We start from the raw sequence: 22770 nt of genomic DNA on the forward strand, positions 1-22770 counted from the left end.
ATGGCTTCTGACTTGGGCAACTGATAGTTGAAGTTCACAGAAAATCAAACAGGAAATTTATCTCATTAAATGGTATAAAGAAGAAGATATCTTGCCCATCCTGGGTTTAATAGTGTAATTTCTGTGCTGGATCATAAGTTGATATTAGTGGCCAAGGATGCCTGGACTGAGCTGTTAACCAGGGGAAACTAGTAAAGGGATTATAATGAGGGTAGGGGTAAGGAGTGTGAGATCACCAAACTAGCATGACCAGAGGAATGGGGCACCATGCCAATACAGTATCAGTTCAGTTCAGTCGCTCAGTCATGTCTGACTCTTTGCGACCCCATGAAATGCAGCACGCCAGGCCTCCTTGTCCATCACCAACATAGGTATATCATAAAGTAGAGTTGTTTATATATTTATTCTGCAATAGTTTATTGAGGTCCATTGTAGGTTCTGGGGATAATATGAAACATCTGAATGGCTTATTCTAGCCCTGTGAGCTGATATCCAGAACTAACTTGTTAGCCCCACCCTTGGGGTGGAGATAAGCCCAAGAACTCTTAGGAGTGAAGCCTTTCCTGCTCTCTTGCTGTTCCCCCTAAATGTTTCCTCTGTAGCTGCATAAGCCGGCAGGCAGCCTGAGATGGAACCCTCCTCAGAAGACCCCCACCTCTACTGGACCACCCGGCTCCTGGGACTCACTAGCCTGCTCCTCAGTGAGTAGCCTGGGCTTTTTGTGGCAGGGGGCAAGATACAGGGACCCCTTCTCTCTCTGATGTCTTAAGTTGTGTTGAGGCTGGGACCCCTGATTGGAGGCAGCCTTGGCTACAGTAAGGGATCCATTACTAGGGAGGTGAGGTCACTACTGTTTCAATAACAGGGAAGCCAAGAGATCCTGGAGCTACTTGGGGAGAGGAATAGAGAGAGATACAGAAGCAGCTTCTGGGGACCAAAGGAGTGGGAACAAGGTCCCCTTGACCTGACGGAGGGAATGTAACAGGCTCTGACACTGTCCATGGAGAAGGGGCAGACCTAGAACACTGTATCTGAATTGGAAGAAGCACCTGGAGTCTAGTTTTCTTGGGCCGATGCAGGATGTTGAATACAGTAAAATTCTAATTTCGTAAAAGGAGGAGCAGTCTCCAAAATTTAAGGGTGTCTGTATAGCCACATGTTGTAAAAGAATGAAGAAACCATGGAAGGAACAGTAAACTGCTAAGTGGGTTGCAGCAGGGGGTGAACTTGGAGAAGAAAGAAAGGAGGGTGAAGCAGAGAGGATGGAATTAAGCCAAAAGGAAACTTAAAGAATGATAGTCATGAGAAAGCTATATATCTCATTTATTTATTTTTAGCTTTCTATTTATTTTTTTTACATTTAAGGATAATGGCTTTATAGTATTTTGTTGTTTCCTGTCAAACCTCAAGATGATTCAGCCATAGATATACATATATATCATCCCTCTTGAAATTCCCTCCCATCTCCCTCCCCATCCCACCCTTCTAGGTTGATACAGAGCCCCTGTTTGAGTTTCCTGAGACATACAGCTAATTCCCATTGTATATCTACATTACATATGGTAGTGTAAGTTTCCATGTTGCTCTCTCCATACATCTCACCCTCCCCTCCCCTCTTATCATGTCTGTAAGTCTGTTCTCTGTGTCTGTTTCTCCATTGCTGCCCTGCCAATAAATTATTTGGTACCATCTTTCTAGATTCCGTATATATGCGTTAGTATACAATATTTATTTTTCTCTTTCTGACTTACTTCATTCTGTATAATAGGCTCTGTGTTCATCCACCTCATTAGAACTGACTCAAATGCATTCCTTTTTATGGCGAAATAATATTCTATTGTGTATATGTACCAAAACTTCTTTATCCATTCATATGTTGATAGACATTTAGGTTGTTTCCATGTTCTAGCTGTTGTAAATAGTGCTGAAATCAACAAGGGGATATGTGTGTCTTTTTCAATTTCGTTTTCCTCATGATATTGCCTAGAAGTGAGATTGATATTTCCTCATGTATATGCCTAGGAGTGGGATTGCTGTGTCATATAGTGGTTTTATTCCTAGTTTTTAAAGGAATCTCCATACCGTCTTCCTTACTGGCTGTATCAATTTACATTTGCACCAACAGTGCAAGTGTTTCCTTTTCTCTATACCCGCTGCAGAATTTCTTGTTTGTAGACTTTTTGATGATGACTTTCTGTCCAGTGTGAGGTGATTGTAGTTCTACAATGAATGTACTATCTCATTGTATTTTCGATTTGGATTTCTCAAATAATAAGCGATGTTGAGCATCTTTTCAGGTGTTTGTTAGCCATTTGTATGTCTTCTTTGGAGAAATGTCTCTTTAGGTCTTTCCCCCGTTTTTTGATTGGGTTGTTTGTTTTTCTGGTATTGAGTTGTATGAGCTGCTGGTATATTTTGGAAATTAATCCTTTGTCTGTTGTTTCATTTGCTACTATTTTCTCCCATTCTGAGTGCTCTTTTCACCTTGCTTATAATTTCCTTTTGTGTGCAAATTTTTTAATATAAATTTATTTATTTTAATTGTAAGTTAATTACAATATAAAATTTTAAAGTTTAATCAGGTCTTTACTTTTGTTTTTATTTCAATTACTCCAGAAGATGTGTCATAGAGGGTCTTTCTTTGATTTATGTCATTGAGTGTTCTATGTTTTCCTTTAAGAGGTTTATACTTTCTAATCCTAAATTTAGGTCTGTAATCCATTTTGATTTTATCTTTGTGTATGGTGTTAGGAAGTGTTCTAATTTCATTCTTTTACATGTGACGGTCTAGTTTTCCCAGCACCACTTAGTAAAGAGGCTGTCTTTGCCCTATTATATATTTTTGCCTCCTTTGTCAAAAATAAGGTACCCATAGGTGCCTGGGTTTATTTCTGGGCTTTCTATCTTGTTCCATTGATCCATATTTCTGTTTTTGTGCCAATGTCATACTGTCTTGATGACTGTAGCTTTGTAGTATAATCTGAAGTCAAGAAGGTTGATTCCTCCAGCTCTACTCTTCTTCCTCAAGACTGTTTTGGCTATTTGGGGTCTTTTGTGCTTCCACATGAATTGCAAAATTTTTTGTTTTAGTTCTGTGAAAAATGCCATTGGTGATTTGATAGGGATCTCATTGAATCTGTAGATTGCATTTGGTAGTATAGCCATTTTCACAATATTGATTCTTCCTACTCAGGAACATGGAATATCTCTCCATCTGTTTATGTCATTTTTGATTTTTTCATCAGTGTCTTATAATTTTCTGTATACAATTCTTTTGTCTCCTTAGGTAAGTTTATTCCTAGATATTTTGTTGTTGTTGCAATGGTGAATGGGATTGATTCCTTAATTTCCCATTCTGATTTTTCATTGTTAGTATATAGGCATGCAAGTGATTTCTGTATTGATTTTGTATCCAGTGACTTTGCTAAATACACTAATTATTTCTAGAAAATTTCTGATACTATCTTTAGGGTTTTCTAGGTATCGTATCATGCCAATTGGAAACAGTGAGAACTTTACTTCTTCTTTTCCAATCTGGATTCTTTTTATTTCTTTTTCTTCTCTGATTGCTTTATCTAGGACTTTCAAAACTATGTTGAATAATAGTGGGGAAAGTGGACACCATTGTCTTGTTCCTGATTTCAGGGGGAATGCTTTCAATTTTTCAACATTGAGAGTAATTTTTGCTGTGGGCTTATCATAAATGGCCTTTACTATGTTGAGGTCAGTTCAGTTCAGTTCAGTCACTCAGTCATGTCTGACTCTTTGCAACCCTATGAACCACAGCACGCTAGGCCTCCCTGTCCATCATCAACTCCCGGAGTACACCCAAACCCATGTCCATTGAGTTGGTGATGCTATCCAACCATCTCATCCTTTGTCGTCCCCTTCTCCTCCTGCCCTCAATCTTTTCAAACATCAGGGTCTTTTCCAATGAGTCAGCTCTTCGCATCAGGTGGCCAAAGTATCGGAGTTTCATCTTCAACATCAGACCTTCCATTGAACACCCAGGACCGATTTCCTTTCGGATGGACTGGCTGGATATCCTTGCAGTCCAAGGGACTCTCAAGACTCTTCTCCAACACCACACTTCAAAAGGATCAATTCTTCAGTGCTCAGCTTTCTTTATAGTCCAACTCTCACATTCATACATGACTACTGGGAAAACCATAGCCTTGACTAGATGGGCCTTTGTTTGCAAAGTAATGTCTCTGCTTTTTAATATGCTGTCTAGATTGGTCATAACTTTCCTTCCAAGGAGTAAGCATCTTTTAATTTCATGGCTGCAATCACCATCTGCAGTGATTTTGGAGCTCAGAAAAATAAAGTCAGCCACTGTTTCTCCATCCATTTGGTATGAAGTGATGGGACCGGATGCCATGATCTTCGTTTTCTGAATGTTGAGCTTTAAGCCAACTTTTTCACTCCCCTCTTTCACTTTCATCAAGGGGCTCTTTAGTTCTTCTTCACTTTCTGACATAAGGGTGGTGTCATCATATATGAGGTTATTGATATTGCTCCTGGCAATCTTGACTCCAGCTTGTGTTCTTCCAGCCCATCGTTTCTCATGATGTACTCTGCATATAAGTTAAGTAAGCAGGGTGACAGTACACAGCCTTGACGTACTCCTTTTCCTATTTGGAACCAGTCTGTTGTTCCATGTCCTGTTCTAACTGATGCTTCCTGACCTGCATATAGGCTTCTCAAGAGGCAGGTCAGGTGGTCTGTTATTCCCATCTCTTTCAGAATTTTCCACAGTTTCTTCTGATCCACACAGTCAAAGGCTTTGGCATAGTCAATAAAGCAGAAGTAGATGTTTTTCTGGAACTCTATTGCTTTTTCCATGATCCAGCGGATGTTGGCATTTTGATCTCTGGTTCCTCTGCCTTTTCTAAAACCAGCTTGAACATCAGGAAGTTCACGGTTCACATATTGCTGAAGCCTGGCTTGGAGAATTTTGAGCATTGCTTTACTAGCATGTGAGATGAGTGCAATTGTGTGGTAGTTTGAGCATTCTTTGGCATTGCCTTTCTTTGGGATTGGAATGAAAACTGACCTTTTCCAGTCCTGTGGCCACTGCTGAGTTTTCCAAATGTGCTGGCATATTGAGTGCAGCACTTTCACAGCATCATCTTCCAGGATTTGAAGTAGTTCAACTGGAATTCCATCACCTCCACTAGCTTTGTTCATAGTGGTGCTTCCTAAGGCCCATTTGACTTCAAATTCCAGGATGTCTGGCTCTAAGTTAGTGATCACATCATCGTGATTATCTCGGTTGTGAAGATTTTTTTGTACAGTTCTTCTGTGTATTCTTGGCACCTCTTAATATCTTCTGCTTCTATTATGTCCCTACCATTTCTCTCCTTTTTTGAGCCCATCTTTGCATGAAATGTTCCCTTGGTATCTCTAATTTACTTGAAGGGGTCTCTGGTTTTCCCCATTCTATTATTTTCCTATATTTCTTTGCATATATCACTGAGGAAGGCTTTCTTATCTCTCCTTGCTATTTTTTGGAATTATGCATTCAAATGGGTATATCTTTCCTTTTCTACTTTGCGTTTCACTTCCCTTCTTTTCACAGCTATTTGTAAGGCCCTCTCAAACAGCCACTTTGCTTTTTTGCATTTATTTTTCTTGGGTATGGTCTTGATTCCTGTCTCCTGTATAATGTCATGAACCTCTGTCCATAGTTCATCAGGCACTCTGTCTATCAGATCTAGTCCATTAAATCTATTTCTCACTTTCAGTGTATAGTTATAAGGGCTTTGATTTAGATCATGCCTGAATGGTCTAGTGGTTTTCTCCACTTTATTCAGTTTAAGTCTGAATTTGGCAATAAGGAGTTCATGGTCTGAGCCACAGTCAGGTCCTGGTCTTGTTTTGGCTGACTGTATAGAGCTTCTCCATCTTTGGCTGCAAAGAATGTAATCAATCCGATTTTGGTGTCGACCATCTCGTGATATCCATGTGTAGAGTCTTCTCTTGTGTTGTTAGAAGTGGGTGTTTGCTATGACCAGTGCATTCTCTTGGCAGAACTCTATTAGCCTTTGCCCTGCTTCATTCTGTACTCCAAGGCCAAATTTGCCTGTTACTCCAGGTGTTTCTTGACTTCCTACTTTTGCATTCCAGTCTCCTATAATGAAAAAGACATCTTTTTTTGGGTGTTAGTTCTATAAGGTCTTGTAGGTCTTCATAGAACCATTCAACTTCAGCTTCTTCAGTGTTACTGGTTAGGGAATAGACTTGGATTACCGTGATATTGAATGGTTTGCCTTAGAAATGAACAGAGTTCATTCTGTCGTTTTTGAGATTGCATCCAAGTGCTGCATTTCAGATTCTTTTGTTGACTATGATGGCTACTCCATTTCTTCTAAGGGATTCTGGCCAACAGTAGTAGATAAAATGGTCATCTGAGTTAAATTCACCCATTCCAGTCCATCTTAGTTCGCTGATTCCTAGAATGTCAGTGTTCACTCTTGTCATCTCGTGTTCGACCACTGCCAATTTGCCTTTATTCATGGACCTAACATTCCAGGTTCCTATACAATATTGCCCTTTACAGCATAGATCCTTGCTTCTATCACCAGTCCCACCTACAACTCCATGTTGTTTTTGCTTTGGCTCCATCCCTTCATTCTTTCTGGAGTTATTTCTCCACTGATCTCTAGTAACATACTGTGCATCTACCGACCTGGGGAGTTCATCTTTCAGTGTCCTATCTTTTTGCCTTTTCATACTGTTCATGAGGTTCTCAAGGCAAGAATACTGAAGTGGTTAGCCATTCCCTTCTCCATTGGAGCACTGCTTTGCTGTAGCCGTGAAGAGATATTCCGCATCGAAGGTAAGAGAAACCCAAGTAAGACGGTAAACGCTGAGAGAGGGCATCAGAGGGCAGACAGACTGAAACCACAGTCACAGACAACTAGCCAATCTGATCACATGGACCACAGCCTTGTCTAACTCAATAAAACTAAGCCATGCTGTGTGGGGCCACCCAAGATGGATGGGTCATGGTGGAGAGGTATGACAGAATGTGGTCCACTGGAGAAGGAAATGTTGAGGTAGGTTCCTTCTATGCCCATTTTTTGAAGAGTTTAATCATAAATGGGTGCTGAATTTTGTCAAAGGGTTTTTCTGCATCTGCTGAGATTATCATATGGCTTTTATCTTTAAATTTGTTAATATGATGTATCACATTGATTGATTAGTGTTCATTGAAGAATTCTTGCATCCCTGGAATAATCCCAACTTGATCATGGTGTATGAGCTTTTTAATGTGTTGTTGAATTCTATTTGCTAAAATTTTGTTGAGGATCTTTGCATGTATGCTCATCAGTGACATTGGCCTATAGTTTTCTCTTTTGTGTGTTGTCTTTGTTTGATTTTGGTATCAGGGTGATAGTGGTCTCATAGAATGAGTTTGGAAGTGTTCCTTCCTCTGCAAGTTTTTGAAAGAGTTTTAGAATGATAGGCATTAGCTCTTCTCTAATGTTTGATAGAATTCTGTGAAGCCATCTGTTACTGGGCTTTCATTTTTTGGGAGAATTTTGATCACAGCTTCTATTTCAGTGCTTGTAATTGTGTTGTTCATAATTTATATTTCATCCTGCTTCAGTCTTAAAGATTGAGTTTTTCTAAGACTCTGTCCATTTCTTCCAGGTTATCCATTATATTGCCATATAGTTGTTCATAATAGTCTTTTATTATAATCCTATGTATTTCTGCATTGCCTTTTAACCTCTCCTTTTTTATCTCTAATTTTGTTGATTTGATTCTTCTTTTTTCTTGATGAACCTGGCTAAAGGTTTGTCAATTTTGCTTATCTTCTCAAAGAACCAGCTTTTAGTTTTATTAATCTTTACTATTATTTTTTTCATTTCTTTTTCATTTATTTCCACTTTGATCTTTATGATTTCCTTCCTTCTGCTAATTTTGGGACTTTTTTGGTTCTTTTTCCAGTTGTTTTAGGTGTAAAGTTAGGTAGTCCATTCAAGGTTTTTCTTGTTTCTTGAGATAGGATTGTATTGCTATGAACTTCCCTCTTAGAGCAGCTTTTGCTGCATCCCATGGATCTTGAGTTGTCATCAATTTGTCATTTGTTTCTAGGAATTTTTTGATTTGACAAATGGCAGTTACAAAATCAGGAAAGTAATCATTTAAATAATGGAATATACACATATACATATACACCCCTAAGCAAAATCAAAACAAACAAAAATAAAGTACAATAGACTGACCTGGTGAACAAAGGAAACCAAAAATGATATCTACCAGTTAAGAACACAACTAACTGAAGCAGACACTGGAAAAAAAAAGCCAAAGCAAGGTGCCCCTGGATTTCACTTGTGAAACCCCCTTGGCTCCACCCTCGATGCATGACTCAGCAGTATTGCTTTCCATGGCTGCTTGAGTTTCCCCGCAGGCATTTCCCACCACAACCTGCTGCCTCATGTCCCCTAGGTTTGCCTCTCTGCAGTCAGCAGCAGCCCTCGCCCTGGGATTGCTCCACAATCCCTGCACTCCAGCTCCCAGACACTGTGCCTTCTAGGGGACCTGTGTCCCTGTCTGGGGTATGACTGTGCCAAGGACTGTCTGATTCTCCTTCCATTTAGGCTGCCACAGATCAGCTGTTTCACTCTCAGCCTTAAATGTTTCTCCTCTTACCCAGATAATTGCCCTGATATGGGGTCAGACCCCTGCTTCATTTCCCCCAACCACTGAGGGCGGATCCAGCCCCACTGTCCCCCCCCCCCCCCCCCCCAGTTCCTTCATCCTACCGAGTTTTTCATGCTTCTATATATGTTTTTCCAGTGGTCAGGCACTCCTGTCTGCTCTCAGGTGGTGTTCCGCAAGCACTTCTGTGTCTGAAGGTGCGTTCCTGATGTATCTGTGGAGGGAGATGTGCTCTGCATCCACCTACTCCTCTGTCATCTTTTTCTCTGTATATCTCATTTATGACTTCATCACAGATTATGTGTTTATAGTGAAATTAAATAAAAATTGATGAGAAATAATAAGACCCAGTGAAGTATCAATTCTGAAGAAAGTTTGGAAAACTTTTATTGTTTTAATTTTTGGATTTAGTAGCTCAGTCATTATATGAACTTTTCGGAGTTATACAAAATTCAGTGGATTAGAGAGCATTTGCAAACATTCATTCTATGTTGCTTCAGTTGTATCTGACTCTTTGTGACCCTATAGACTATAGCCCTCCAGGCTTCTCTGTCCATGAGATTCTCTAGGCAAGAATACTAGAGTCGACTGCCATGCCCTCCTTCAGGGGATTTTCCTGACCCGGGGATCGAACTCATATCTCTTAAGTCTCCTGCATTGGCAGGCCAGTTCTTTACCACCAGTGCCACCTGGAAAGCATTTGTAAACAGATGTTTTGAAACAACAATGAACTTTGCATGACATTGCATCCTGTTTGATTAAGTACCTTTGTGTCAACAGTAAAATGTAAGCTTTCTCTTCTGTCAATTTTATTTCACTAGAGAGATATGTTAGGTTATTTTGTTTTTCCTATAGTTCCTGAGACTCAAAGGTTACATAAGAAAGACAGACAGACATGTAGAGATGGTGGAGAGAGAAAGGGGGAGAGAATGGTGGAGGGGAGAGACAACTTCTCTCTTTCTTCTTCTTCTTCCTTTATAGGCACTAATCTCTTCATGAGAACCCCAAATCTGGATAACATAAAAGAACAAAAATGTATGGTTTCAGTTCTGGTGCTCACAAGTCCAAAAGCAAGGTGTCAGCAGGAATATATTCTCTCTAAAACTTGTAGGTTGTGTTACACTGCATGGACTGCTAAAACAAGATGCCACAGACCAAGTAGCTTAACAACAGAAATTTGTTTTCCCTTAGTTCTGGAGGTTATAGTCTAAGATCAAGTTTTGTGCCAGCTGTTTCTGATGAAAGAAGGATAGGGCTCTGTTTCATGGGCACCTGCTGGCCATGGTGTTTGTGTCCTGATTTGTTTAGAGGGACTGGTAGCAAAGTTCTGCCCAGTTCTTCTCAACTGACCTTCTGTGAACTGTGTGGGGGTGTCCATTCTCACACCAGGGTGTGTGCTTTACAGTGGGGGCCCCCAATTCCTGGGACATGGACAAGCACTGGTCCCTGGCCTGTTAGGAACCTAGCCACAGAGAAGGAGCTAAGTGGCAGGTGAGTGAGTGAAGCTTCATCTGTATTGACAGCCACTCCCCATCACTCAAATTACTGCCAAAACTCAGGAAAACAAGCTCAGGGCTCCCACTGATTCTGCATTATGGTGAGCTGTATAATTATTTAATTATATGTCACAATGTATTATTATGATAATAAAGTGCATAATAAGTGTAATGTGATTGAATCATCCTGAAACCATCCCCAGTCTGTGGAAAAATGATCTTCCAAGACAGCAGTCCCTAGTATCAAAAGGTTGGTGACTGCTGCTCTACAGGGCATCAGTCCTTGCACCAGACTTAGTCTTGCACTAGGGTCTCATAGGGGAGTGAAGTGTGGAAAGAAGGGACAAAAGAGGAGCTCTGAGGAGCCAGACAGGATATATGGATGAGTGAATACCTTTTGCTCTCATGGACCACTGTCCCTAATATACATGTTGTGAAGCCTTTTGACCTGGGACTAAAAGGTCATTAAGCTCATTGTGAGGGTCTGTAAAAGGGTCTGTGAGTTCTGTAAGAGGACCTGAAAGGACTGTGGTGAAGGCCTGAACCTGAGGAAATGCCTTCTTAAATGAGTTGATGATTAAATGAATACAAAAATATCTGAAACACCTGTGCATATGAATGCTGGCATGAGCTATTCTCTGCTTCCAGTGAGACCAGGAATGGGTATTAGTACAGCAGGAGGAAGGCAGGTTTGAGATGAGAATATACTGATTTGGAGAGAAGATGTTTCCCCGGCAGTCAGAGGCCCACCCAGGCAAATCTTGACATGCTGGAAGAAGGAGATTGTTTTTCCTTTCAGGATAAAGTTATTCTGTGGCACTTTCCCTGTCCTACCTTGGTCTCCTAAAGGGCAGAGGGTATCAGGTCCCTGGAATGTAAGCCTCAAGGTGGAAAGTAAGCTCTGGAGCAATTTGCCCTGAGGGTAATGTGCCAACTGGTCACAGTTCTGCACTAAAGTGTCTGAGTAAGGCCCACTGCGATCTCTCAGAGACTCTTTGGGAAGTGCTGACTTGGTGGCATGGACTGCAGAGTTCACTAAATGCTCACTTGCTCCCTCTCATATTCTAGTCGCTGGCAGTTAGCCAGGGCCTTGTGACCAGTGCTGGCAAAAAAGCAAAAACAGAAATCACACTATTTCTGGACAGAAGCAGGGAAACCCTTAGGTGATTCTCCTGTCTCCCCTCCCCGCTGGGGGGTTGGGAGCCTGTGAGGATGCTGTGAGTTCCATGGTGCAGCTACAAGGAGGTGGCACCTCCTCCATGTGTGATAGGACTTCTCTCTCACTCTCTTTTGGGACCTGGGGTGGGTGATATAAACACCCCTTGTTCTAAGACCCTGAGGTATTATAACTCTTTTTTACACAGCACAGTCTATCTGTCCTGACTACTACACTGCCTGTAAAGGACAGGAAGGACAGCAGCCTTCATATTTGTATTAGGTGTCTACTGCTGTATAACCTGTCACCCCAAAACATCGTGCCTTAATCACCACCCAATATGGTTTCAGAGTTTCCATGGGTCAGGGCTTAGGGGTAGTTCAGCTGGGTCCTCTCTGGCTCAAAGTGTCCCCAACTAAAATCAAAGTCTTGGCTGGGGCTGCATCAGCCCTAGGGTCATCTGAGAAGGATCTGCTTCTAAGCTTACTTGTGCAATTAATGATGGGAGGCAGTTTCTGTGCTTGTTGAGATGAGGGCCTCAGTTCCTCCCTGGCTGTGGGCCAGAGGCTCCCTCAGTGCCTTGCCATGTGGGCCCCTCCTTAGGGCAGCTGACAACATGATAGCTGGGTTCCTCAGAGTGAGAAAGAAAGAAAGTTAAGGAGAGAAAGAGAGTGAAGGAGAGAAAGAGAGTGTGTGTGCAAGGAAGAGGGACATCACAGTCTTGTGTAACCTAGTATCATGCAGTGACATCCATCTGTGTCCATATTGTGTTCCTTGAAAGAAGATCACTAGGTGCAGCCCATATTCCAGGGGAAGAGGTGTCAAAAGGGTGTGAACAGGACGGGGGGGGGTGGTCTTTGGGAGACACTTTGGGAGCTCCTTCTACAATTTCACACTTATATGTACCTGAAAATGTGATTCAGACCATGATCTGACATAATTCACACACATCAATATCAGCCAAGCAAGGAAAATCTGGGTTAGCAAGTTTAAGTAACTTGTTCAAGGTTAGGCACCATGAGAACCAGGATTAGATTCCAAAATTATTTCAAATTGATTGTACTTGCATTCCAAGAATCAGGAGAGTATATTGGATGGATTTCATGAAAAAGATGAGTTCTGTTGCTTTCTCTTTTTTTCTTAAAAACTTTCTGAAAAACTACTCACATTTTCTATGTCCATTGTCCTAGGCATCTGTAGCACAGTGGCCAGTAATTCTGTATCACATGGTTCTGAAGCTCAGGATCCTGGATTTGTTCCTATGTATGGGACCCAAGGAGGTTCTGTGTTGTTTCATGTGATCAAGAAGCAAGAAGCTGACCCAGAGGAGATCTCATGGGGATTTGGTCCTCAGTCAAACTACAGAGTCCTGCTGCTAGTCCACCGTGGGGCAGACACCCCAACCTGGGTCAGCCTCCAGGACAAGTACCAGCAGAGGGTCCATGTGCCCAATGTGACATCCTTGAAGATTGAGAACCTGACCCGAGAGGACAGTGGGCAGTACCGGGCTCGAGCCAGGTTCACTGGAGGAAGAGAACTTACCCAGGTTTTCCACCTCACTGTCTATGGTAAGTGACACCTCCTCACCCAACCCTAAGCCTTCCCTCCTGCTTTTGTGCTAGGAGTTTCACACAGGCCCCATTTTTCAGGATCCCTTCAAGACACCAGTCTTCATATCCTATTTTCTCATTCAGAATTAGGATAAGTAGGTTCACCACAAATGAACAGAGCTGAGATTCAAACCAGGGATAAAATCACTTCAGTGTTTTGGAAAAGGAGAAAGAAAATTTGGGGTAAGTGTATTTGTCATCAGTTCAGTTCAGCTCAGTCACTCAGTCATGTCTGACTCTTTGCGACCCTATAGACTGCAGCATGCCAGGCTTCATTGTCCATCACCAAGTCCCGGATCTTGCTCAGACTCATGTCCAATGAGTGAATGATGCCATCCAGCCATCTCATCCTCTGTCTTCCCCTTCTGCTCCTGCCTTCAGTCAGTTCTTCACATCAGGTGGCCAAAGCATTGGAGCTTCAGCTTCAGCATCAGTCCTTCCAATGAATATTCAGGACTGATTTCCTTTATGATTGACTGGTTTGATCTCCTTGCAGTCCAATTGACTCTCAAGAGTTTTCTCCAACACCACAATTCAAAAACATCAACTCTTTGGTTCTCAGCTTTCTTTATGGTCCAACTCTCACATCCATACATGACTACTGGAAAAACCATAGCTTTGACTAGATGGACTTTTGTGGGCAAAATAATGTCTCTGCTTTTTAATATGCTGTCTAGGTTGGTCATAGCTTTGCTTCCAAGGAGCAAGTGTCTTTTAATTTCATGGCTGTGATCACCATCTGCAGTGATTTTGGAGCCTTAGAAAATTAAGTCTGTTACTGTTTCCATTGTTTCCCCATCTATTTGCCATGAAGTGATGGTACTGGATGCCATGATCTTAGTTTTTTGCTGTCGAGTTTTAAGCCAGCTTTTTCACTCTCCTCTTTCACTTTCATCAAGAGGCTCTTTAGTTCCTCTTTTCCTTCTCCCATAAGCGTGGTGTCATCTGCATATCTGAGGTTATTGATATTTTTCTTGGCAATCTTGAGTCCAGCTTGTGCTTCATCCAGCAGAGCATTTTGCATGATGTACTCTGCTGCTGCTGCTGCTAAGTCACTTCTGTAGTGTCCGACTCTGTGCGACCCCATAGAAGGAAGCCCACCAGGCTCCTCCATCCCTGGGATTCTCCAGGCAAGAACACTGGAGTGGATTGCCATTTCCTTCTCCAATGCAGGAAAGTGAAAAGTGAAAGTGAAGTCGCTCAGTCATGCCCAACTCGTAGCCACACCATGGACCACAGCTCACCAGGCTCCTTCGTCCATGGGATTTTCCAGGCAAGAGTACTGGAGTGGGGTGCCATTGCCTTCTCCATGATGTACTCTGCATAGAAGTTAAATAAGCAGGGTGACAATATACAGCCTTGACATCCTCCTTTCCTAATTTGGAACCAGTCTATTGTTCCATGTCCCGTTCTAACTGTTGGTTCTTGACCTGCGTACAAATGTCTCAGGAGGCAGGTAAGGTGGTCTGGTATTCCCATCTCTTTAAGAATTTACCACGGTTTGTTGTGATCCATACAGTCAAAGGCTTTAACATAGTGATGCAGATGTACTTGTTTTTCTGGAACTCTCTTTCTTTTTCTATAATCAACAGATGTTGGTGATTTGATCTCTGGTGATCCCTTTTCCTTTTCTAAATCCAGCTTGAATACCTGGAAGTTCTCAGTTCAGATAAAGTTGAAGCCTATTTTGGAGAATTTTTAGTATTACTTTGCTAGCATGTGAGATGAGCAAAATTTTTCAGTAGTTTGAACATTTTTTGCATTGCCTTTCTTTGGGATTGGGATGAAAACTGATCTTTTCCAATCCTGTGGCTGAAGAGGAAAATTTAAAATTTACACTCAGTTAGAAATAACTTCATGCTCATTCTGCTTCTGTTAGATATTTTTGCTGGGCCAGGATGGTACACAATGACCTAGCAATCAACTACTACCATAAGTTATTCTGATAAGTATGGAATGTTCTGTTCCTGCTTCTATGAGTTTCTGTTTGGACATTTCCTGCATGTAAGCCATAGCAACTCCTGTGCTCTGTAGTTGCCCATAATCCATAGTAACCAGGTAACCAATCAACCAGTGCCAACTGTAATTATGTGTACTGACCCTATAAGAGTAAAGCTCACCCTGAACGCAGGCCCCCAGAACCTCAGAAGTTTAGCTTGTCTGAGACCACTGGCTTAATAAACCTGAGTTCTCCAACCCTCAAAGTGTGATGCTTGGTTTCTTGATGGTCTGACTTCTGAAACATTTCTGGAAGCCCCAGGGAGATTCCAGCCACACTGGTCCCTTGAGACACTGCACTGGTGGCTTGGCCAGTTTGGAGTGGAGTAACTCCAAAACAAATGAGGAGAACCTTTATGGTTTTCTGGGTTCTCTTTCGGACTGGCATTCTGACTCTCCATGTGGCTGAGCCCTGACTGGACTCATTGGAGGGATGGGCCAGTTCATCAGGCAAGACTTCTCAATAAGGTAAGGCCCCAGAGCCAGTCCCCAGTCATGTCATACCTCAATGGGTAGAAGAGGAGATTGATCATCTCCTTGAGCAACAGTTAGGGAAACCCGGGAACTATGGAGAAGGGAGGTATTGTGACGACCTCTGCTCTGAATGTGTGTGTGAGCGAACTCCCTGGTTTGTCCTCATACCAGGGTGACTGTGTGGCTACATGGCCCTCATGGCTTTGGATTCTGAGTGGGTCCTAACCTGCAGTTCCGTGGTGACCTCATATGGCTCAGGGCAGTGTCTGTCTCTGAGGGACCCTGTCCCTCCCTGTGAGTCAGATTCTGGTCAGGGGCTTATACTGACTTGCCAAAGCTAAGAGGTATCTAAGTTCCACATGGAGACATGGCCAGGTGGGCACCTGAATGGTCTCCTCCTGGAGGGGGAACCCACACTTGTTTGTCTTCGTGCCACCAACACAAGGAAGGATACACAGGGAGGGGGAAAACTGGTTACTGATTTGATTTAGAAGTTGTGTATGTCCAAATGGCTCTTTTGCCCTAGGACACTCTGTCAAAATTATTTTCTTAAAATTTTGAATGCTCATTTCCCCCTTCCATCAGCTGACTCTTTGAGCCAATTATTGAAAAATTGAATTTTCCTCAAAAAACTTGCCTCTTTTGCCAGGCAGTTCTGCACCTCCTTTTCTCTTGATCCCTTGAGCCAGCCCGTGTGGAGGGGCACACTCTGACGTGCTCCTGCATACTTTTGGATTCTCATTATGAGGCTGCCTTCCTCTTTCACCTTTTCCTCATGATTCCCTGATTCCCCAAGGGTTTCAGGCCCTTCACCTAGGCAAGGAGTATGCATACTGCTCTCTCCACTTGCTCAGTGCCTTTGAGAGGGTCAATCAAAGGCACTGAGCCCCACCTGAAATTATTCCTCCATGAATCCCATTACAAGGGATTGCCTCCTTTCAGTCCTGTCTCCCTGAGGCATTTAGTGATCAGGGCCATCTTCAAGGAGACCTGTAACTGCGCTGTGTGGGAATACTGGGCTTTCCAGGAGTGGTGATGTCAGTGCTACCTAGGCTTTAAGGCCCTAAGTCAAGGCCCTTCCCATGTGCACCCCTCTCCTTCCTGGTCAGAGAGGTAGATTACATTTATCAATATGGGGGAAGCTACTCTAAGCCAACTGTTTTAGATCGTATGATGAAAAATTTTAAGAAAAATTTCTCTGGAGACTATGGGGTTAAGATGACCTTGGGAAAGCTCTGCACCCTGTGTGAGTCAGAATGGCCCACCTTCAGGGTGGGTTGGCCTGCAGAGGGTACTCTAGACATTCCTACGGTTAGTGCTGTATACTGAGCAGTGACAGGGACCCCTGGGCACCCAGACCAGTTTCCATACATAGAGTCCTGGTTTCAAACCACCAATCAGCTAACTCCTTGGGTTCAGTTCTGTGCAAACCGGCAGGGACATTGTAGGGTCTTTGTGACCCAGCTGGCTCCAAGAAAAGGCAAAGAAGGGCCAAAAAAAGGTTACCCACCAAGGGGACCCTGAAGAAGAGTCCCCTGTGCCTCTGCACTACATTCCAACTGCTCCACCAGTCCTCATTCAGCCTTCTCACCGTTTACCAGACAGCTGTTTACCATCTGTGTCACCATCACCTCCAAATCCAGAGCACCCTCCGAGCCCACAGCAACTTTGCTCAGACAACCAGCCGGCTCAACAGCCCTAAGCCCTGCTGATATCTTTACGAGAGACCTGAGGCCCTCTCCAGATTAATGAGGATGACTCTGTCCAGCTAGGATGCCCAGTCCTTTATTACCAACCCTTTACCACTACCAACCTCCTCAACTGGAAACACCACACTCCATCTTACTCAGAGAAACAGCAGGCAATGATTGATCTTTTTCAGTCTGTTTTTCACACCCACCAACCTACCCGGGACAACTGTTGTCATCTTTTGCTGACTCTCTTCGACACTGAGAAATGCTGCTGAATCCTTTCAGAGGCTCAGAGATGGATCCAAGGGCAGGGATCAGCTGGTACAGTAGATCCTGCAGCCTGGGCCCTGGGGGCTACCCTGGACCTTCAGCACAACTGAGACTTCAGTGCACTGGATGGAAAGGACTCCCTCAACATGTCCTGGAAAGCACTGCTACAGGGACTGAGGGCAGGAGCAAGAAAACCAACCAATATGTCTAAGACAACAAAGGTGCACCAGAAGCCAGGTGAATCACCCATGGAGTTCTATGAGAGACTGTGTGAAGCATTCTGGGTGTGTACCCCTTTTGACCCTGCAGTGCGAGAAAACCAACACATGTTCAATGCAGTGTTTGTGGCTCAGTCTTACACTGACATCTGACATAAGCTCCAGAAACTTGACAGCTTCACTGGAATGAATGCCACTCAGCTGCTGGAGGTTGCAAACAAGGTGTTTGTGAACCACTATGAGAAGCCCAAAGGATGGCTGACAAGCAAATGAAGCAGAAGCTGTGGCTGCTGGCTGCTGCACTGGGGAACCCAGATCCAGTGAAACAGACTGTTCCCCCTTGGAAAGGGAAAGACAAGAAGAGACCACTCTTACATCTTGACCAGTGCACCTATTGCAAAGAGACTGGACACTGGAAGAATGAATGCTTCCATTGCAGAAGGATGTGTGAATGGTCAAAGAAGTTCAATCAACTCAATAAAGGAAGGTACCAGCCTGAGCCAGTCATCCAAGACTTTATTGGCCTGGCAGGGAAGAATCAGACTAGGAAGGACCAGACTCCCTGACCCTGGTCTCCTGGCAGCCTATGGTGGCAATGAAAGTAGGGAGGGCAATTAGTGACTTTTATGGTGGACTCTGGAGCTGAATGCTCTGTGATAATCACACCTGTGCTCCCCTCCCAGGTCGAACAGCAATTATCATCAGGGCCACAGGGGACAGGACTGCCCACTCATGCCAGCAAGTCCCCTAGTGACTCATGAATTCCTGTTCTTACTGGAGTGCCCTATTCCCCTACAGGGCAGTGATTTACTGACAAAGCTTGGAGTGCAGATTACCTTTGCCCCCAGGAAGCATGTGAGCCTCATCCTGTGGAGCCAATCAACTCTGATGATGGCTGTGACCATGCCCAGGGAAGATGAAATTTGCCTCTATTCTTCAGACAGAGAACAGACAAATCCAACCAGCCTGCTAAAAGAGTTTCCTGCTGTCTGAGCAGAAAAGGGGTCCCCAGTTTTAGCCAAAAATCACACACTCATCATGGTGGACATGAAGCCAAGGGGCACTCCTGTCAGAGAAGCAATATCCAGTGTCACAGGAGGCATGCCTGGGAATTTGAGACCACACCCAATGCCTGCAGGCACCAAAATTTTGATTGTCAGTCTCCCTTAAACACTATGCTCCTACCAGTTAAGAAACCTGGAGGGAACTACTGTCTCCATAACCTGTATCTCAGCACCATCATCAACACAATGATCACTAGCCATCCAGTGGTCCCAAACCCTTACACACTCCTGAGCCTCTTACCCATCTATGCAAGCTGATTCACCTGTCTCAATCTCAAGGACTCCTTCTTCTGTCTCCGCTGTCATGGGCCAGCCAGTCCTTCTTTGCCTTTGAGTGGGAAGACCCACACACCAGGAGACAGACACAGCTGACTTGGACCCGACTGCTGCAAGTCTTCAAGAACGCACCTACCCTGTTTGGTGAAGTCCTGGCTATGGGTCTTGCTGCCTTCCCCAGAGAAACCTTGAACTGCACCCTCCTCCCGTACATAGATGACCTGTTTCTAGCCAGTCAAACCAGAAAGGACTGCTAGAAAGCCACCAAAGCCCTGCTGGCTCTACTCTCCACCACAAGGTACAAGATGTCAAGGAAAAAGGTTCCGATCTGCAGACAGGAGGTCAGTACCTTGGGTTTATTATCTCTAGAGGCCACTGGGCACTTGGGCATGAGAGGAAACAAACTATCTGCTCAATACCTCAGCCAGGCACCAAGAAATGTTTGTGAGTTCCTTGGGGCTGCCAGATTTTGCCGGATCTGGATATTCGGTTTTTCTGAAATTGCCAAACCATTGTATGAAACCACAGCAAGGTCTGGTAAGGACCCCCTAGAGTGGGGGCCTAAACAAGAAAAAGCCTTCAGGGAGATAAAGAGACTTTTGACCACCACTACAGGATTAGAGCTGCTAGATGTGACGTGGGACTTTAACCTCTTCATGCATAGAAAAATCACACTGCACTTGGGGTCCTCACACAGTTGGGCCATGGCAGTGCCTGGTCACATATCTGTCCAAATGACTGGATCTTGTGACCACGGGATGGCCTCCATGTCTCCAGGCATTAGCTGCCACTGTGGTCCTGGTTAGAGAAGAAGATAAGCTTACACTGAAAGTGAAAGTGAAGTTGTGTTCAACTCTTTGCGACCCTGTGGGCTGTAGCCCACCAGTCTCCTCCATCCATGGGATTCTCCAGCCAAGAACACTGGAGTGGGTTGCCATTTTCTTCTCTAGGGGATCTACCCGACCCAGGGATTGAACCCGGGTCTTCCGCGTTGTAGGCAGACGCTTTACCATCTGAGCCACAAGGGAATGCTTACACTAGTACAAAATATAAATGTAAAATTTCCCCATGCTATTACGGTGCTGATAAACAGCCAAGGGCACAAGTGGCTCACCAACACCAGGATGACTCATTGTTACGGACTACTCTGCAAAAACCCACGGGTCCATTTTGAGACTGTGCAGATGCTGAATCCCACTATCTTCTTACCTAAGGAGGCGTGAAACCCTGATCATAACTGCAAAGAGGTCATTGATGAAATTTACTTGAGCAGACCAAGCCTGATGGATATTCTCCTCCAAAACCCAGAACTGGAACTGTTCACTGATGGAAGCAGTTTCGTCAGGGCAGACAACACAAGGCAGGTTATGCAATAATGACAACAGACAAGATAGTTAAGTATGAGGCCTTGCCACAAGGGTAGGCAGCACAACGGGCTGAGCTATGGGCACTTATTCAGGCACTAAGGCACACTGAAGGAAAGCGAGTCAATATCTACACTGACTCAAGGTACGAGTTTGCTGCTTTACATGTTCATGGAGTCCTTTATAAAGAAAGGGGACTACTGACAGCAGGGGGAAAGGAGATCAAAAACAAAGAAGAAATTCTTCAGCTGTTGGAGGCAGTTTGAAAGCCTTCCCAAGTGGCAGCCATTCATTGCAAAGGCCATCAAAGAGGAACTGATCTAGTTAGCAAAGGGAATCTATTGGCCGACCAGACAGCCAAGAAGGCAGCAACCCAACCAAGTCCCACGGTAGGCCCTGAGCCAATTTCTAAGGTACTCTTGGCACCAGAATTGCCTCCACTCCTGAGATATACCAAGGAAGAAGATCTATGGGCTTTAGATGAGGGTGGAACAAAAGAAAAAGAGGGCTGGTGGAGGCTTCCAGACCAAAGGGTCTCTGTCCCCAGCAATATAGCAGTCCAGCTGATGAAACAGCACCGTGAGACAACTCACTTAAAGAAAACTGTGCTGGAAAGTTTACTGAGCTGCTACTATTTCGTTCCTAAGTTCCCAACCCTGTGTCCCCAGATCAGTGCTAGGTATGTGACTTGTATGCAAAACAATGCCAGCCAAGGACCAAGATCCAGCCCAGGGGTTCACACAGTTGGGACACTGCTCTTTGAAGATTTAGAAATTGAATTCACAGAAGTCAAGCCCTGCAAGTGTTCTAAATATTTAGTTGTGGTAGTCTGCACCTACTCGGGATGTGCTGAGGTCTATCCCAGGCATGTGAAGTGGCCAAGGCCCCACTAAGAGAGATAATCCTGAGATATGGGCTACCTCTCTGTATAGGGTATGACAACAGGCCGGCCTTTGTGTCTGAGATAATCCAGACTTTGTCCAAGACACTGAGAGTCAAATGGAAGCTCCACTTGGTGGCCTGCTTACAGGCCACAAAGCTCAGGGAAAGTTGAGCACATGAATCAGACTATGTTAGTTAAGCTCTGTCAGTAGAGAGCCAGTTACCTCGGGTCGACATGCTACCTCAGCTTTGCTCTGAGCCCAGTGCTCCCGGAGATCCTCAGGCTATTCTCCCTTAGAGGTCATATACGGGAGACCACCCCCAGTGATAGGGAAGCTCAAGGGAGACTCCCAACAACTAGCTGATCTGAAGATGTCCTGACACCTCCAGGCCCTGGGAAGAGTCTTCCACCATATCACTCGAGAAACCTTAGAAAGGACCCCCTGTTCCTTTGGGGAATTGGGTTCATTCCTATAAGCCAGGAGATGAGGTACGGGTTAAAGATTGGAAATAGGAACCACTTCAGGCAGTCTGGACAGGCCCTCAAACAGTTGTCCTGGTGACCCCTACTGCTGTTAAGTTACATGTGTCACTCCGTGGATTCACCATACCTGGGTGAAGATAGCAGCACCTCTAGAAGTGCAAGAGAACTGGACTGCTGAGGCTCATCTGAACCAGCCATTTTGGGTCTTCCTTCATAGACACCCAAATCCTGCCCAAGATCTTCAACCCTGCTCCAGTCACTCCAGGGCTGGCTGGTCCACACATGATGGAAATTGAGGAATTTGATAAGGGACATCTGAAAGTCAGGGTTATGATGACACCCTGCCAAGTAAGGACTGGTTGCACCACTGGCCTTGATGCTTTCTGTGGGTCAAACATGAGGGATTGCTTTGGCTACAATCTATCCCAAAAGTAATGGAATTAATAATGGAATCAAATGTTTTGTATAATAGCAGTTTCTATCCTGCTGAGCTATAGTGTATTAGAAAGTAAAACAGACCCCACATGTACTCCATGCATTCACATGACTAGATCAGGTCAGGAGGTAACTTGGACCTTGCTTCACCATACTCACTTCCCCAGCCAAGGAGAGGCCCAATGAAACCTGTGTTCATAACAAGGCAACCTATTCTATTTGTCAACAAGAAGGCCAGTATATTTGTTTTGACAACCAGATTCCCCTCCTAATGTAGATTGGTTAGAGGTTTGGCACCAAGAAGGAGGGCTTCTGACTAACCAGATACGAATTACAAATTTAGAATTTCTGGTGTCAGTTCACTTTGATGTGTGTGCTGCTATTAACAGAAACCCCTCAGTTCAGTTCAGTTCAGTTCATTCACTCAGTTGTGTCCAACTCTTTGCGACCCCATGAATCACAACACGCCAGGCCTCCCTCCCTGTCCATCACCAACTCCCAGAGTTCACTGAGACTCACATCCACCGAGTCAGTGATGCCATCCAGCCATCTCATCCTCTGTCGTTCCCTTCTCCTCCTGCCCCCAATCCCTCCCAGCATCAGAGTCTTTTACAATGAGTCAACTCTTTGCGTGAGGTGGCCTAAGTACTGGAGTTTCAGCTTTAGCATCATTCCTTCC

The 22770-nt window shown here is 44.1% G+C and overlaps 1 protein-coding gene across 1 annotated transcript in view; it reads left to right on the top strand.

The window, feature by feature from the left end:
• The first annotated feature begins 628 nt into the window (after nucleotides 1-628).
• The window catches only part of LOC147376728 (T-lymphocyte surface antigen Ly-9-like), a 33109-nt gene continuing 10967 nt past the window's right edge, over nucleotides 629-22770 (top strand). Inside the window, exons 1-2 of the mRNA XM_086393469.1 lie at nucleotides 629-701; nucleotides 12516-12893. Of these exons, the coding sequence (XP_086249595.1) occupies nucleotides 629-701; nucleotides 12516-12893 (451 nt within the window). The remainder of the gene's footprint in view (nucleotides 702-12515; nucleotides 12894-22770) is intronic.

Source organism: Bos grunniens, chromosome 3 (genome assembly GCF_055505025.1).
Source record: "Bos grunniens cultivar Pamir isolate PY7600 chromosome 3, Bosgru_T2T1.0, whole genome shotgun sequence".
Classification (NCBI taxonomy): domain Eukaryota; kingdom Metazoa; phylum Chordata; class Mammalia; order Artiodactyla; family Bovidae; genus Bos; species Bos grunniens.